This window comes from Sus scrofa, chromosome 13 (assembly GCF_000003025.6).
Source record: "Sus scrofa isolate TJ Tabasco breed Duroc chromosome 13, Sscrofa11.1, whole genome shotgun sequence".
In the NCBI taxonomy this organism is placed as follows: Eukaryota; Metazoa; Chordata; class Mammalia; order Artiodactyla; family Suidae; genus Sus; species Sus scrofa.
In genome coordinates, this window is record NC_010455.5 from 81302887 (window position 1) to 81321819 (window position 18933).

General features: G+C 45.5%; 1 protein-coding gene across 1 annotated transcript in view; it reads left to right on the forward strand.

The window, feature by feature from the left end:
• The window catches only part of CLSTN2 (calsyntenin 2), a 672110-nt gene that overhangs the window by 513648 nt on the left and 139529 nt on the right, over positions 1-18933 (forward strand). Inside the window, exon 5 of the mRNA XM_021071127.1 lies at positions 6170-6319. Within this exon, the coding sequence (XP_020926786.1) occupies positions 6170-6319 (150 nt within the window). The remainder of the gene's footprint in view (positions 1-6169; positions 6320-18933) is intronic.

An 18933-nucleotide genomic window follows, 5' to 3' on the forward strand; every position in this document is an offset into this window, starting at 1 on the left:
GATTATTGAGTGCCGGGTATAGTGCTGGAAACTAGGAATGGAGGTAGATGGGAATTAAAACAGATGTGGGCCTGCCCACATGGAGCTTACCGTCTAACACACACAAAAAATCAAAATAAAAGATAAAAACTCTAGCAGCGTCAAGGGTGAGGGTGGCCTACAGAGCATGCCATGAACCAGGGTCAGGCAGCGAATTAGCCCTGAGCCTCCTGGTGGCCACTGCTCAGAGGAAATACCGTCAGCCACCTGCTCACAAATCTTGGGTGCTTCCCGTGCTTCTTGATGTAGAGACCAGACAGAAACTTACCCTGTGACCGTTTCCAGCATCCTGAGAACTGCAGCAGATTCCACAGGGCAGGGAAGCCAAGGAGACACCCCTATAACGACCTCCAGGACTCTATGATCTGTCTCTGAAGATGAAACCAATATTCATAAAATAGACAAGAGAGTACTAAGGAAGTTTCCTTATAAGATGTGAAAACACGTGGGCAGTGACAGACCCCTGGACATCACTAAATGCTAATCAATGCATGAGAAAGTAAAGGAGGAAATACTGGACTTTAATTGAAGTTTGGTTCAGGACTAAGAAGCAGGTAATTTCAATGAGTAAAGCCTGTCATAACCGCTCCTGATAGCTTTTTTTTTTTTGTCTTCTGTCTTTTTAGGGCCGCACCTGAGCACCTGAGGCATATGGAGATTCCCAGGCTAGGGGTCTAATCCGAGCTGTAGCTGCCAGCCTACACAGCTCACGGCAACGCTGAATCCTTAACCCACTGAGCGAGGCCAGGGATCGAACCCGCAACGTCATGGTTCCTAGTTGGATTCGTTAACCACTGAGCCACAATGGGAACTCCCCTGCTGGCTTTTCCTACAGTCCCTGTGAAGTGGCTGGACTGTCATCCCCACCACACACACACACACACACACACACACACACACACACACCACTCTACAAATTATAAAACTATTTCTTCTCCCCTATGATGAGCTGTGCAGTTTCTGTCCACAAGTGCTTTGGAACTTGGGGAGGGACAAGTCTTTGCTGAAGAGCAGGACTGGACAGGTGGAGGTATCCGGTCAAGTTCCCCTTGGCCTCCTGCCTTGGTTCTGGAAAGCCGCAGCCCTGAGAGAGAGGAGATGCAAATCCCTTCATCCGAGGGTAAACTGCCCCAGTCATGAAGATAATTACTCACCTTGATGAGCCATTTCACTAACATATGCCAATTTATTTCCCTAGCTGTCTCATTAAAAGTGAGTAATGGTCCTTTGCCAGGCCTAAGCCTCCAACGCTGGTTCACAACGCGAGATGAGGAGAGCGGGCACTCCCAGGGAGCGTGGGCCCCAGTGGCGAGGTTTACAAAAGCCTTTCCCCAGTAATGAAAGCAGGACCTAAGGGCAGACACAGAAGCGGCTCCCATTCTAATGAGCTTCCCCGTTGGCCCTTATCCATCACTTCTCCTGGCGACCTTCCCAGCTCCTTGAAGAAGATCTTTGCGTGCATGTTAGGAAAGGTACTGCTGAGTTGGGGGTCCACTCATTCAGGTTCCGTGACTTAGGCAGGTGGCTCCTGGCCCCTCCCACTTGCCAGGCTTGTCACTTGTAGGGGAAGGAAGGAGGGACATGGCAGCACGGAGGGTAGAGGACAGTACATGGAGTCGGCCTGACCCACTGACCCATCTTTTTTTTTTTTTTTCTCCTCTTTTTAGGGTCGCACCTGTGACATATGAAAGTTCCCAGGCTAAGGGTCGAATTGGAGCTGCAGCTGCTGGCCACAGTCTCAGCCACAGCAATGCAGGATCAGAGGTTGGGAATTGAACCTGCATCCTCATGGATACTAGTCGGGTTTGTTATTGTTGAGCCACAACGGGAACTCCTGGCCTGACCCATCTTAATGTAAGATTCAACCTCTTCAGACCAGAGATCCTTGGCCTTCCTTCCCTTGAATTCCTCCCCCATAAAATCATGGCAGTAACAGACCCTGCCCTATGGTGGGTAGTGAGGCCTCAGGGAGAGGCAGTGCCGGGGGACCACGTTCAAGGGTACCTGGTATACAGAGAATGTTCCATGCATGGTGCCATGATTATTAGCTACTTACCTGGGTGACTAGGACATGAAGGCTTTTTGCTCCCCATGTATTTCTAGGCTGAAATTAAGAACAGGTAACTGAGTCAGGAATACTGCCTCCCTCTTGGGGAGTTCTGGATCCATTTCAGACGGCTTCCAGCAACCCACCCCTGCCCCGCCCCTGTTGGCATCTTCTAGCCCTTGGCTGGCCTCTCTGAGATCCTAGATAGTAGGGCCTGGATCCTCACTTCCATTGAACACATGGAAAACCTGATTCCTAAAGCATAAAGAGCTGGCCATACAGCAGCAGTCACCCTGGTGGCAGAGTGGGGACTAGAACCAGGTCCCCTGAGTGCTGGCCCCAAGATCTTTCTGCTGGTGATATTATCACTGTCCTCAGTGATATTGAACAGGAACCCATGGCTATGGTATTTAAATTCAAGATTACAAAGTTGTGCTTTAGCCTACAACTACTGTTCAGTGTGTGTGTGTGTGTGTGTGTGTGTGTGTGTGAGAGAGAGAGAGAGAGAGAGAGAGAGAGAGGTCTTTGATAAATTACTAAACCTGGCCTCATTGTAAAATGGGAATTAAGCATTGAGCCTGTGTGAGAGGGCAGATGAACTGCAAATGCGGGGCTCTCCAGAGCATCGGCACAGAGCACTCAGCGGGCGTGGGGATGACCACAGAGGGGGCAGCAGGGCTCTCAGTGCCACCTGCTCTCCACTCGGCAGACTTTTCTCCCTTCCAAGCAGTGGTTGGTCTCCTGTAGCCTCTGCTGAGCCCTCTTAGAAGGCAGGCTGCCCTGGTGAGAACTGGGCCTTGGTCACCTTTGAGCAAACTGTGTCCTGCTTATTTTCCAAGTAAATGAAAACACTTCTCTTCCACCTGAATAGAAAAGTAATGCACGCCTTTCATGGGAATCTGGGGAAGCATAGAAAAGCATGAAGAAGAAGAAAGTCACCTATAATCCCACCACCGAGAACCACTGCTGATATTTTGCCAGCACTTTTTCTGTGATGTTTTTTAACAAAAGTAAGGTCATGCTTTCCTTGCTTTTCTTTATCTTCCCCCTTTCACTTAACATCCAATTATATGGATTTTTTTCCATCCGTTAAAAACCCTTCATTACCACCACATTTAGTGCTGAATAGCATTCTGTCTAAGCAGAGACTCAGGCCCAGCTTTCCTCTTACTGTTGGGTATCCAGTTGCTTTCCTCTTTTTCAGGGTAATACATCATGCTTAGATGAACCTATTTGCACCTCTGTCTGCAATGTTGATCATTTTCCTGGAGTCAATTTTCAGATGTGGATTTTCCTGGAGTCAGTTTTTAGATGTGGAATTGCATGCCCCCCAAATACCCAAATATGAACAATTGCAAAGTGACTGGCCCGCACAGCTTTCCCCAAGGGCTGTTCCAATTTCAGTGCCATCAGAAAGAGGATGCAGGTTGGTACACTTCTCTCATTGCATCCTCTGCCCCACCTGAGTTTTTAAAAAATACCTTCACTATGGAGTTCTCCTGTGGCTCAGTAGGTTAAGGATCTGGAATTGTCACTGCAGTAGCTTGGGTCGCTGCTGTGGTGCAGGTTCAATCCCTAGCTTAGGAACTTCCACGTGCTGCAGGTGAAGCTAAAAGAACAAAACAAAACAAAACCTTCACTATTACACTTGGTAGGTACTGATGGTTCTTTAAGAGTTAGCTTCCTAGGTTCATTTGGAACAGAGAAATAAGCCCAGGTCTCAGGACTCACCTGGGTTCACTGTGGACTCAGGTCTCCTGAGAAGGTACTACTAGGAGAAATCATTCAGACATGCAGGAAATAATACATTTGTCACAGAAGCAGAAAGGATGGCTTTTTCTGGTCTTTCAAAAAAATTTTTTTCTTTTTTTTTTTATGGCCACACCTGCAGCGTATGGAGGTTCCCTAGCTAGGGGTCGAATTGGAGCTACAGCTGCCGGCCTACACCACAGCCACAGCATCACCAGGTCTGAGCCACAGCTCACGGCAACGCCGGATCCTTAACCCACTGAGCGAGGCCAGGGATCAAACCCACAACCTCATGGTTACTAGTTGGATTCATTTATGCTGCACCACAGTAGGAACTCCTCAAAAAAATTTTTAAATCTGTGACTTAGCCAAACCTGCCCCTTCCCTATATAACCATTGGCCACAATCTTACATTCTCTTTTTTACCTAATGCTTCAAATACTGGGCTCTGGAGCCCATTCTCCCATGCATGAAGTCAGTGGTGGTGGAGAAAGTAAATTAGTTTCTCAGACAGTTTCATTAAGACTTGTTACTGAAGTGGCGCTGCGGCAAATTGAGCCAAGGATTGCGGGCTTGTGTGTTTATTTTTTCTACCGCAGTCAATAGTGTTTGGTCTGCTTAATGTCACATGGATTGTAAACCCTGAGCCTTCCTCTTCTACTAGGTGTATCTTCTGAGAGCCATTTAACTTGAGAGAGAGAGAAAGTTAAAAGTTTTTGTTCAAAATTCAATTCAGTGTTGCTGGAACATCCTTCTCATGGTGATTTTACAATGCTTCCACCTGACAGGAGCCCTCCCCTGTGATGCTTAAAACCACGAACTAGTTTGTTAATAGAACCCACAGGGAATGTTACCAACACCATCTTGAGCTGTTCCAGACGTGCGTGGGGACCCCTGAGCTGAGATGGAAACAAATATTTGGAGGAAGATGAAAAGGATTCTGAACATCAATCACAAGCCCAAAGATAGAGCACATCCATTTTTATTCAGAGATCCTCAACTGGCTTTGTGAAGAGAAACTTGACTTCCAATAGATGGCTGCAATTGCATTTTTAGGAACAGTCCAGAGCAGATAACAAAGGAAATGATTCCCATTCCTGGTCCAAGGTCTTGGGCAACTTCATACGTCTTCCCCCTCCACACCCTCAGCTATGCTCACCTTTGTAGCCCTTGCTCATGGCCTAGGACTGAGCGCTGCCTTACTAATGTTGAGTGGTGAGTGGATCAACTTTTCGTATCTTTAAAACATGATGTGGCTTTTCTAACTTTCTGCACTTACTTGAGTTAGACCCTGTTGTCTGAATTCACACGAACAATATACATCAGCTGGAACAGAAGAAAGCTCATCAGGGAGATTTCCTTCAGTTTTGATGAGATATAAAAATATTTCTGAGTCAGCCGTTCCGTGTTTGTGTATTTGCTTGTTGTTTTATTTGTTTTTTTTAAGTTCCATTTTCTTGATCTTGCCTCTGGCAAAGGATGATGATACCATTTGAGTTTTCATTTGCTGTCAGCTCCACCATGAGGAAAAAAAAAAGCAAGACTGAAATTATTCTCGACAAAGGAAGACTTTAATCTCTAGGAATCAAAAAGCATTGTTGGGCCTCAATTCATTTTTTGAAACCAAAATTGTATTTCAGCAAAAATAGTCAATTACAGTTTTGCTCATTAATTGTCAACTATTTTATTTCTGAACTGTCATACCAAACCCACAGGAACAAAATCACACAAATGACTCAGAAACAATGCCTGGTCTCTCTTGGAGAAGAAAAATGTCTTTGTCACCAGGGCAAGGAATCTGTTATTCTGTGTAGCTTTCAGAAGGGAGGTCACACGTTCTCTTATTGATTTTACTTCCTATTTGGTAGCAAAATAATGTGAGAAGAGGCAGTGAACATTCCTGGCAATGAGCCCAGATGTTAAAAAAAAAAAAAAAAAAAACGTACTGGGACGTTTCAGAATTCCATCTTTTTTCCCAGAGATTTTGAGTCAGATGAGTACTCGGTGCCCTCCATCAGGGACACAGCCACACAGCTTAGGGTTGTTTTTTGGCAACCCCATACTTAAAAAAACAACCAGTTGGATTCCAGATGTGTGCACAGAATTCCCTGGCTGGGGTGGCTCCAGCCAGTGGTTCCTAGGAATCTGCCACCAAGGCGCAAGCAGTCCACATGCAGAAGCATTACACCACTACTTTCCCTTGTTTCTTACAAAGAGATCAGGAAAGGGGACAGCTTATTCTGGGGAAGGTTGGAGGAGGGCAGAAGCAATTTTGAAAAGCTGCAACGTGGTTAACTTAACCTGATATGGTTTTCAATGTCCCTGTGTCCTCAGGCAACATCAGGAACACAGAGAAGCTGAGCTATGACAAGCAACACCAGTATGAGATCCTGGTGACCGCCTACGACTGTGGACAGAAGCCTGCAGCTCAGGACACCCTGGTGCAGGTGGATGTGAAGCCAGTTTGCAAGCCTGGCTGGCAAGGTGGGTCTGCCTTTGTCATTGCTGTTGGGGGAAGGCAGGTGCTGGTCCCTAGAGGAGTTTGTAAAGCAGAGCCACTCTGCTGCAAGAAACAGAGTAAACTCCTGGGTGATGTATAACCCCCATTTTAGAGCTGAGAATGTCCGAGGCCACTCATCTCACTTGCATGCCTGGTTTGTCCAATGTGCCCTTTCTCAAATCTCACGACATCTTTCAGTCAATAGTAATGATCCCAGAAGAATGTGCCAGCAAGCCTGTTCACATGATCTCAGGGTACAGAGTCCAGCAGGGACATTTCAAGTTTTGATCAGCACCTGGGGAAGGTTGTGTGTTTCCTGTGCTTGCACAGAGGGCGTACAGGCAGAGGATGAAGATTCAGAATCCAGCCTCTGCATTAGATGGTTTCTAAAATGTTGGCTCTGGGAATGGAGAAGCAACGGCTTTAGACAGAGGTGGGTTTTTTTGTGCTAGTTTAGATCTTTTAGGACGCCAAGACAGAAGGTCCAGGTTGCCCTTAGGTGCTGGAGGTGTTCCACAGAGCTAAGGCAGAATAAGGAGGGCAAGGCCAGTTGCAGAGATGGAGCTCACAGAGGATTGGATGGTTTATGGAATAACAAGAACTCTTGTGGTGGCACCAATAGGTCCTGTAGCCAAGCAGGGATGCTGGAGTTATCTTTGGGCCACCATTTGGGTTGCTCAGCTGTCCCTATTTCTGCTTCACACATTGGTTCTGCTGCGGGTTTCTGCCTAATCTTAACTCATGGTGCTCCATGGACTTCTCTGCTTTGTGGCTTCTGTCTCCTACTTCTGTCATGGTCTGTGCACACAGGTTGGAAAAAGAATTTTCCAGCATAGTGAGGTGAAAAGAAAGAAGAGTTTATTGAGAATAGAAATGCTGCTAGTGCAGTGGGTCAACTTTCTGATAATCATGGAGGGCTGCCCCTGAGCTGTGGTTCTGTCTGTTTTTATAACCCAGGAAGAAAGGGAGGTCTTGCAACACACCTGCTGACCTTCTAATTGGTTGGGAAAGAGGGGTCTTACAGTACACTTGCTGGTAGGTTGGGGGTGTATAATGCCCCTGTAGAGGCAGGGTGAGGAGTGGGCTACATACCTTTCCTAGCAGGGGCAGGAAAGAGTAGGTCCAGTTGCTCAAGGTGGGGAAGGGGCATTACAGTGAGACAGGTGGGGTGATGATAAGGGTCTGTTAATTCTTGTCTTGGCCAGAGGCTTTGAGTTCCAACTCCTTGAAGAGGCCTTAAAGTCCTATACCTTCCTTTCCTAAGTCTTTAAGCTTCAGAGCCCCTGTTATATTCTACCTCTTTCTCTCTCTCTTTCTCTTTGTAGCTTTCACTCTGAAACTCCCCCAGAGAGGGTGCGATTAGCTATGCTGGTCATTCATATTCCCATTGGGCAGACTGATCTCAGAGCACCATATAGGTGATTGGTCAGACTTTGAACAGTTGCCTTTTAGTCAAGCATTCATTCCAAAACCAGTTCATCAGGCCAGACTGGCAGGACTTAATAGTGCAAAGCAAGGACCCCTGAGGACCCACCTGGGTCACTGCCCACAGATCATCCCCTGCACGACTTTCTCTTCCATGATCTTTCAACTAGAAAGATGGGAGGGGTAATTAAATCCACCTCTGGAAAGAGCCAGAGTCATCTGTCTTCAAACAAAGTAGACAAGATGAAATGGTAGGAGAGACACAGGTAAGACATCTGAGACTTAAAGAACAAGATAGAGTTAGCTCTATCTGTTTAGGATCAAGCAGGAGACAGAGGAAAAGGAACAGGCCATAGTGGGAAACTATGTGTTCCTAACCTCAGGGGGTTGAGCTCTGGTTGAGTATAATTCACTAGACCCTGACCCTGAAGGCAAGACTCTGTCTCTCTTGTTCACAGTGGAATTTCTCAGGCTTAGCACATGTCTGGCCCCAATGGTGAGCATTCAAGAAATAATCATTGGAAGTTCCTGCTGGGATGCAGTGGGTTAAGGATCCAGCATCACCGAAAATGTGGGGAAGGTCACAGCTCTTGCTCAGATTCAGTCCTTGGCCCAGGAACTTCCATGTGCCACAGGTGCAGGAGAAAAAGAAAAGGAAAAAAAGAAAAAAGACATAGTCATTGAATGAATGAATGAACAAATGAATGAAAAGCTATTTGAATAAAGAAGAACTCATCTGATTTTATTTTAACATATAATAACTGGCTTTTGAAAAGGAAGCTGGAAAGAATATAAAGCTTTCTAAGCATAGAGCATGCCCACAATGGGATTTTAAATAAGGAAAGTGAAATACAAGGCCATATCTGGAGAATCATCCCAATCTTTTTTGTCTTTGATAAATGAGACACCTACAGATTTGGGAATCACATTTTTGTACCTATATTTAAATGTAATTTCCCAACGGAGTTTGTACTTGTTTCAGTGTCAAATGTATGCAAAGTAAACCATGTTAATAATGTTTGTTCTTTGTGTGAGGATTGCGTGGACCTGCTACCTCAGGGCTAGATGCTCTTTTCAGCTCTAGATAGTGAGCTCCTGGAGGTGAGGGTGCCATCCATTTATTGGTATGTCTACCGTGCCCAGCACGGGACCAGGTGTGGTGCAGGTGATTGGCAAGTGTTGAGTGGACAAATAAATGGTGACAGAGGTAGCCTTCTGTGCAACAAGACAAGAGGGAAGTAGCCACCCCTGCATCAGTTCACTGTGTCAGGCAAAACAATGTAAGCAGGTATGACATCAGGACCAACTACTTGACAGTGACTCCCTGTCTAAGTCTGCCAGCCTGGGATGGCAGAAGCTGATGCTGCATTCTGCATCACAGCCCCCTTCCTCCAGCTCATGTAGACAACCATGAGGTCTCTCTCCCAGGCCATCATCCGAGCAGGCTTTCAGATCACAGACAGGTTCTCCAAGTTCTCGGATGTGTGAGGCGTCACTCAAAGTGTCTTCCTGGCATTCCTGTCCCAGCCCCAAGACCTGGAGAGGAATTCCTCTTCCTTCCACCATACAGGTCCACTTTACTCCCCCATTTGAGCAACCCCCATCTCCAACCCACCCAGCTTGGGGCCTGTCCTCCCTTGTGTTCCCAGCCAGGGCTGCAGCCTCAGAGCTGGAAGTGCTCCTTTCTCCAAGGATGAGCATAACCATTGGAACCAGATGTACGCCCCCTGCCCAGCCCCCTCTCCCCACTTTCTCGGCAAACTGAAGGGAGCCATGCTTTACTGGCTTTTTTTCATTTTGTTGTGTTGCTCATGGCCAATGAAGCATGCTGCCCCTCCCTCAAGGTCATCGAGTTCCTAGGGAAAAGGCTGGCTCTTCCTGAGCCAGATGTGGGGTAAAGGCCTCATTGTATAGAATGGGAGAGGAGCATTCAGGGTGCAGTGAACAATATCAGAAAGATAGGATGTGGAGGGAATGGGGTCTGGGGAGTGAGAGAAAGTGAGCTTTGAGAGGACAGACACAGGGGAGGGTTGGCAGTCATGATTTGGGATGCCAGGATGAGGAGCAGCAATGACCCCTAGCCCCCGCTGGAGTGAGGGATCTGTGGGCGTGTGCCAGGACTAATTGCCCAGGAGAACAGAGGCTCCTCATGAGCTGGCTTCTGGCAAGCAGCAAGTCACCAAGCAAACGCAGTTTGGCAGTTCAAATTCTTGTACCTGTTCTAAGTCATTTCCCTCCAGGCAGGAGGGGATTGCAGCTTAGTGAAAGCCATCCATCACTCTCAGAGCCTTCTGTCTCTCCTGGAGCACTCCCTCTATATCAGCGTAGTCATCAGCCCTGACTGCAAGGACCTGTCTCCTGGGAGCCATCCTAGAGGAGCAAGGGACCCCCACCCCGACCCCCATCTAGAACCCTCCCTTCCACCCAGACTCCAGGGATGCCCTTCCACCCAACTCCCTTGTTACTGTGTCTTCCATCACAGTAACCCCTTCCAGGAGTGTAGCACTGCAGCTCCCCCAAGGTGATGCTGGCCTTACCCAGCTTTACATGGACATCCCACACTCTGGCTCTGCTGCCACCTCTCTTTTGGACCTTGGCCAAAGCATCCTCTGCTTGGGCTGTGCTCTTCCATTCTCTGTCTTTTTCACTGTGGATGAATCTGGTCTTCCCAGAAATGATATGGCTCCCCAAGGGCAGAACCCCACGGCTCACAGCCCCTGACACTCACTGAACTTTCTGCCCATCACCTAAGCATAAACTAAAAGCTTGCTTACCACTTTCTCTCACCAGTGGCAGAAAGGGGCTTAGGAGAGGCTTAACTGGCAGCAAGGGCAGGAAGGCTTTGAATCCAGAAAATAACCCCTGGGTACCAGGCACTGTTGTCTTGCTCTTACGAGAGTGACGAGAGTGTTGTCTTCTCTGCTCTATTCTGAGCATGTAATCTGAGTAGGTATAAGGGTGGGCTCACTCTGCACAAGTAGGTAGAGATTTGCCTTAGGGAATATCGCTTCCATTCTCAGCTGCCCAGGGAAGAAGAGGGTCTTCAAACCATCAGCTTAGCCTATGTGGGTGCAAGGACAACTCAACCTCCATGTTTTGTCCTGGACTCTTGAGAACTCATGGTATCCCTTCAGTAGCTCTTATTCATGGAGATGGAAGAGTCTATAAGGGACCAGGAAAAGGGTGCATCTGTAGCAGGCCATGTGCTAAAGACAAGCTTGTGCCCTTCATGCCAGGCATCTGGACTTGCAGTCTTCTCAGTGTCTGTTTCCCTCTTGCCAAGCAGTTATGCATGCCCATGCCTGAGGACGCGGGAAGAATCCACACCCATCTATGGATCAGAGCACTGCAGACGATGCAGTGCCCTCAGAGGCTCTCTGGTGATGGGGCAGTGACAGCAATGGATGCAGTCAGAGGTGGCGCTGCTGATCCCTCTTTCCAGGGGCCACAGATTGTGTCCTAGAGGAGCGTTGGCAATTCAGTTGCTGGCTTGAGACTTTTGTTTGTTTCATTTTTTTGTTTCAGTTTGTTTTGTTTTTTGTCTCTTAAGGGCTACACACGCAGCGTATGGAGGTTCCCAGGCAGGGGTCTAATTGGAGAGGTAGCCACTGGCCTATGCCACAGCCATAGCAATACCAGATCCTTAACCCACCGAGTGAGGCCAGGGATTGAACCTGTTCCTCATGGGTGGTAGTCAGATTCGTTTCTGCTGAGCCATGATGGGAACTCCGTTTGTTTCGTTCTTAATTATGTTACGTAATGTTATATCGAGAGACGCATCCCTTTTTTATCCCTTCCTTTATTGTTCTTGATAATCCCTTGTCCCGTCTCTGTCTGCATTTCAAGCTGAAAACCTTGTCTGCACAACACTTGCTCAGTACATTTTCCCTTTTACTGTTGCAAGTTAGATTTTGCATTTATTACAGGCTCCTGCCAGCTGAGACCCAAAGTTGAGTCTGTCACTGTCCCTTTATGCAAAGCAGTTCCCCTCTGAAGAGACTCACTGCTTGCTTTTCTGCTGGCCCTTCACCCTTTCTTTCCCAGGCACATTGCTGACCAGGCATTCTAGATCTGACTTCCCTGGATCAAATCAGCCTTCCCAGACTTCAGCTCCGGCAGAAGCCCATCTCCCTTTGCCTCCTCATCCCTGAGCATCCTCCCACAGCAGCCAATTACACCTCATCCAGCATCCGTTTGCCCAGTGCTGTCAGTACCTCAAGCTTCTCCCTTGGGCCCAATTCCTGCTCCTTTTACCTTCACAGTAGGGTGTCCTCTTTACCATAGAAAGAAAGAGAGATGCAGCCATGTAATGAGCCATTTCTTCTCTGTTCTTTCAGGCTTAAGTAATTCTCCAGGTGCATCGCACTGTCCCAGTGTTTCCACCATTTGGCAAATTAGGCCTTAGTTAGGAAGAGGTGGGGGGTGTCTTTTAGAAAGTGCTTCTCAAATCTCAGTGTGCACGTGAGTACCTGGGAGGCTGGGCAACATCCAGATTCTCACTTAGTGAGTCTGAAAGTTCCTGCTCCATGGCCTTCGCTTGGAGTGAGAAGGTCACACATAAAATATTACTAAACACCTAGACTGTGTCTAAGACTTTTGTGTTGAAAAGACAGCAGCCTGAAAACTGCTGGTTGTGATTAATTTCCCTTTATCTATTTGCATGGTGAGATAACTGAAGGTGATACACACATGACATAGTAGGAAATATTCTGCATTGAATTCATTCACCCTTTGCTGAAGGCCCACTGTGTGCTGAAGGGATAGAGAGAAAAAATAACCTACCAGGACTCCTAGTATAGAAGGAGATGATGGCAGTATGGAGTACTCAAGCTCAGAGGGAGGGAGCACTAGGGACACAAAGGAGAGACACTGAACCTTGCAGGGGCCCTGGAGGAGATGCCCCTGGCCTCAGTCTTGAGGGCTTATAGTTATAGCACAGAGAAGAAGAGTGTTCCAGACTGGAGAGCAGATGTCAGGAGAGTGGGAGGGAGCATTGTCATGGTCTATGCGCACAGGTCGAAAAGAAGAATTTTCTGGCATGGCAAGGTGATGTGAAAGAAGAGTTTATTGAGATGAGAGCTGCTGCAAGCACAGCAGGATGACTTCCTGATGAACAGGGAGAGCCAACGATGAGCGCGTGGTCACGTCTGTTTTTATAACCCAGGGAGAGGAGAGGTCTCAGGATACACCTCCTGACCTGCTGATTGGTTGGGGAAAGAGGGGTCTTATGATACACTTGCTGGTTGATTGGGGCTTGGTTGGAGGTGTATAATGCCCTACAGGGGTGGGGTGAGGAGTGGGCCACATACCTTTCCTAATAGGGGCAGGAAGGAATAGGCCTGGTTGCTCAAGGTGGGGGAAGGGGCATTACAATGAGACGGGTGGGGTGATGATAAGGGTTTGGTAATTCTAATCTTGGCCAGAGTCTGAGTTTAATCTCCTTGAAGGGGCCTTGAAGCCCAACCAGCATTATGTGGCCAGGGCATGGGGGAGAAAACTAGACAAGCCAGAGGGGGTTGGATCAGGAGAGGGACCCTCCTATGTTACCCTAGTGGCAGAGGGGAGCCCAGAGGCTTTCACACCCTGGCATGGCGAGGGGGATCTTAAAGAAAAAGGACTGGAGTTCCCTGGTGGCACAGTGGGTTATGGATCTGCATTGTCACTGCTATAGCTCAGGTGACTGCTGTGCCTCAGCTTCAGTACCTAGCCTGGGAACTTCCATGTGCAGTGGGTATGGCCAAAAAAAAAAAGAAGGGGAAGAAGAAGGAGAAGGAGAGGGAGAAGGAAGAGGAGGAGGAGAAGAGGAAGAGGAAGAAGAGGAAGAATAAGCAGAAGCACTGCTTAGCTAACCACATAGATGGTGGCTAGGATGCAAAAACGGGCAGGGAGAGCAGCTGAAAAGGATGATTGTTCCTGAGTGTACTAGATGGAGCATTTCTGGAAAAGTATCTAAGTCATGTATTCACTCCAGAACCAGTTCAAAGCATGGGGCAGCAAAGGAGGTTAGATTTTCAGGCAAATCCCACGAGATCCCATCGGCAAGTGAGGGGTCAGTGTTGGCAGTCAGGCACGTCTGCGGGTAGAAAAGGCTCCTGCTCAGCCTTGTCAAGTATATGTTCTGTCCTCTCTGCAGCTGTCCACTTGCCTGCCACCCTGCCAAGGAGAAAAATCCCAGACCCCAGGGGTCAGCCGTCTTCACCCTCCCCCTTGCCAAAATCAAATCAATTATTGATCAAGTACACCAAAGACCTGACTTAGGTTTTACTACTTGAGAGGCATTGATTTCAAATCATAGAGTGATAAGCCCATGAAGGTACCCAGATTTGCTTAAAGAAACAGAAACAGACAGGGCTTAGAAGGTGTCCATTGGAGGATTTATGATGATGCCAGCATTGTTGCAGGCTGATACACGAGAGCATGGCCAGAAAGACAGAGGAAAGGATGGCTCCTGACCCTCAGTTCTCTCCATCATGTCCTCCCAGGTTGTCCAGGATTCCACTGTTAAGGTACCAACTTTTTGTTCTAAAGGATATTAAAAAACAAAATTCAACCAAGTAAATGTGAAGCTCTAGTTGGCTTTATGCAGCCTCCCACACAAGTGTCCTGAGAAGTTATACAAAGTGAAGGGTTTTTATAGAAGGAGAATGGGCAAAGATGTCATTAGCAAAAGAAAAGCAAGAATTTTCCAAGCTAGGTCACCTTCTCTGGGGGGAAGGGCAAAGATCTATCATGCAGATTACCTCTTCTTCTTTGGGGATATGGAAAGTGTTTCTGTGACAGGTCACCTCACTGGTCCTGACCAGAAAACTCCAGACTGGCCCACTAAGATTATATCACTGGACTGTGTTATACACCTGAAACTAATATATTGTAAGAAAAAATCAACTATACTTCAGTAGAAAGAAAAAAAGAAGGAAAGAAAAAGAAAGAAAAGAAAGAAGGTAAGAGAAAAAAGAAAAAGAAGAAAAAGAAAGAAAAAGAGCAAGAAAGAAAGGAAGGAAGGAAGGAAGGAAGGAAGGAAGGAAGGAAGAAAGAAAGAAAGAAAGAAAGAAAGAAAGAAAGAAAGAAAGAAAGAAAGAAAGAAAGAAAGAAAGAAAGGAAGGAAAGAAAGAAAGGAAAGAAAAGAAAGAGATCCAGTGGGGTGGCTCAGCAGGTTAAGAACCCAACCAGTATCCATGAGGATGCAGGGTCGATCCCTGGCCTTGCTCAGTGGGTTAAGGATCCAGGGTCGCCACAAGCTGCAGCGTAGCTCTCAGATGCAGCTTGGATCTGGTGTTGCTGTGGCTGTGGCTTACGCCGGCAGCGGCAGCTTTGATTCAGTCCCTAGCCTGGGAACTTTCATATGCCTCAGGTATGGCCATAAAAAAGAAAAAAGAAAAAAGGAGGGAAGGAGGAAAGAAGGAAGAAAGCAAGAAAGAAAGGAGAAAGAAAGGAAAGAGAAGAAAGGATGAGAAAAAGAAAGGATTACCTCCCCGAGGAAGGTCACAGTCAAAATCAGGGACCAGGTGGGTATTCAATCTAGGTGTGGTATCACAGACTTTAGCACAAATAGTGCCTTTGGGGGGCTGTGTTTTTCTCTTTAATAATTCCCCCCTTTTGGTCAAACTCTCAGTCTGAGAGATGTGATAAAAAGTTAAGGCATTAACACCACTTTCTTGTACTGCTCTTTAATTCTCACAGCTTTGTTGATCCTTGGTGTGGTATGCATAGGTCACATCACATTTTTGCTTAATCCCTGTGACATTCACAGGTCAGGTTCTAGGCTCATAATCCTTAAATCAGTCATTCTCTTTGCTTTTTGTCTGACTTTCCAGTCCTAAGGAGATCATTTGCTTGGTGGTTAGCAACTGCAACTATGCATTTAAGGCTTTTGAGAGACCACAACACACCAGGGTTATTATTATGATTATAATAAGCAGGACAATTCTCAATATTTGGCGTATACTTTAGAGCCATGGTTCCCAAGACCCAAAGCAGTCAAAGGAAGACCCTTTTGAAGGAGTCATTCCTTTAAGCCAAGCAGCTTGTTCAGTAATCCTGTGTAACTGGTTTCAACTTTCCTAGAAGTGGAAGGTACAGCACAGATAACCTTGTTCAGCTAAAAGATAGTCAAAGGCTATTATGTTACCAAAAACACCCTGACCAGAGAGTCTAAGAATGTTTGCTGGGCAACTAGTGCTTTCGCAGCAAAATCTTCAATGTCTGCAAGAGCTGAGAGATTTCTGATTCTATCTCATTTGTATTTACTCCCAACCAGGGGATGGATTTATTCACTGCATTTACTTGCTCAATCTGGGAGTCTGGTTTTTAGCGCCTGTGGGAAAACCAATCTCCTTTGTCATTTTAGCAAGTGGAAAAAAAAAAGTTTTAGTTTTGCATAAGTATATTACTGATATCAAAGCATATTTTTAACACCCTAATGATATCGATTCGGTTTTAGCCAGCATGATTACACAAGGTAAAATTCTCTTTTTCTCTCTCTCTTCAACTTTTTGTATACATTTAGTTTGTCTTTCATAACGAGAAGTTCTAGTTTAGACAAAATCACCCTCATTTCCCTTAACAAGAATTCATTTCCATACCTCATCTTTTTCTTGTCAAGAAATACATCCTGCTTTCCTTGCATATAAATTCATGTCCCCTATTACTAAGAAAACTCAAAAGTTTCAAATTACTGAAAAGATTTTGGAGGCTATTTTAAAGTACATATTCATAAAATATAATTGTTGTTAAAAGGTTGGTATATAAATTCTTACCCCATTTGTATCTGAATCGTTTGCTGCCATCAATTATATTTTAATTACCCACAAAAACTTGATGAGACATTGGACAAAAATCAGCCATAGTTCTAAATTATTTTATTTTTTGCTGACCAGTTGTACAACAGAGAAACATGAATTTGACTAGTAAACCTGGGTAAAGGCTGTTCATTTCCACTATATTCAATGTTGATAACCTTAAACACATGTCTGTTTTAATTAAACCAGCAAACTTATGTTAGCTTTTATTTACTGAAGATTATCGAAAATCTTGTGAACTTGAAAAGTATTTCACTTAGTTTCTGTTATATTTCTGAGAATTTCAGAATGACCAATTCATACAAGCACTTTCCTTCAAACCATCTAAATAGAGCTTTTACAAGTTAGTTTTGGCAATATCATCTCAAGGTAGAAAAACATAAGGTATCTGCAACATACATGTATAGACACACAAACATATAGCTGCAGAGAGTTTATCATAACTAATATTAGAGGAAAAGATAAGATTTCTCATTAGCCCAATTTCCAAATACTTCCTCTTCCTGTCTCTTGCTCTCTTTTTTTCTCCCCCTTCTATTGAGAAACTGTCTATTAAGTTTACATTTCAAAGAATGGCTCTTAGGTCCTAAAGAAGACTGGGGGAGGAAATTTTACATCACAAAGGCACAGATTAGGTTCAGGGCAATTCAGTTTCCAAAGCCCTGATTTTTTTTTTTTTTTTTTTTTAACATTTTGAGAGGAATAAGTAAGGTTTGGAGATTGACAAGAGAAAAGGAAAAAGAAAAAGAGACTGGTGAACTTTGAACTTTTGGAGCCACAACTTTGGTCCTGCAGAGAGATTTGCAAGGCAAAGACAATTATTTCCAATTCCCCAAAGAATTAGGTTTAACTTTTGTATTAGGTACCTTTTATGTCTCATTTCATTTTAATTTTTTGGTTAGGCTTTTGCAATAAGCCTTTCAATAAAGGTATTTTGGACTTTTGAAAACTTTTGGAGACTTCAGCATACTAATTAAAATAGATACCCCAGAGTTCCTGTTGCTGCTTAGTGGGTTAAGAACCAGACATAGTGTCCCTGAGGATTCGAGTTCTATCTGTGGCTCTGCACAGTAGGTTAAGGATCCAGCGTTTCCACAAGCTGTGGTGTAGGTTGCAGATGAGGCTCAGATTCTGTGTTTCCGTGGCTGTGATGTAGGCCTCAGCTGCAGTTTCAATTCGACCCCTAGCCCAGGAACTTCCATATGCTGCAAGTGCAGCCCTAAAAAGAAAAAGAAAAAAAAAAAAAAAGATACCCATTCTGTCCATATGATTTGGGAGCCCTTGCTTTCAAGTACGTTCTTAAATGATCTCATTTATTCCTCATAATGTCTATTATAATTCCTCTGAGGGCTGACAGCAGTTTCCTAGCTTCCTGGCTGCAAATGGAGTTTAATCCACATTTCTATCCAACCATGTCTAGCCTCGAGTGGAATGTAGCTCATATTTCTATTTGGCCATATTTTGAAACCCTCAACCCGGTGTCTACCAGGCCAAGATCTCAGGACACAAAACAAGCTCAGCAAGTTCTTGCCATTTTTGCAAATGCCTACAGCTGCCAGAATCACAGTTCTCAGACAAAAAATAAGCAGATGTGCCAGAAGGTGTGCATTCAAGTTTTGGATATAAAGGATCTCATTAGTAATTAGCCTTTTCTACACAAAATGGAACAAACATGTGCATCTTAATATATCAGTAGTACCCAAGGGATGTTTCTGTGTCCTAGCAAAAAGAGGGCCCTGTATGCACCACCAATTCCCATGGAGCCTTCGACTGGGGAAAAGGATTGAACCAGCAAAGCCCAAGGGATGGGGACTGTGGATTGATTCCAAACAAAACAGAGAACTGCAGCTGCCCCCCACAGTTCCCAACATGGAATTTGAGGAAAGATTCCAAGCAAATGGGGAATTATACTCTAACCCTTCCTCAGTTCTCATCACGGAATCTGGGAACAGAATCAAGGCCTGGAGTTTTCCACGCAAAAACCTGGAAATTGCAGTCTGAAAAGCAAAGGGCTTGGCTCCAGGCAGAATCATCTGTTAGCTCAATTGGCTCCGGGCAGAATCATTTACCAGCTCAAGCTGACCTGCCCTGTAAAGGAAAGCCAATTATACTGGGAGCTTGAAAGCAAAGCGAATAGAGCTCAGACTGAGAGGAACTTACCAATGGCCCAGGAAAACAGTAAGAAAGAGTGAACTGAAAAGTATTCCTGGGGCACCCAGCCTATGTTTCCTGTTGCGCCTAAATGCCATTGGAAGTTAACTTCAATCCCACTGCTGCCACCAAATCTGTTAAAAAAACAAAAACAAAAACAAAAAACCATAGAATTCAACTGAGTAAATGTGAAGATCTAATTGGCTTTATTCAATAATTCATGA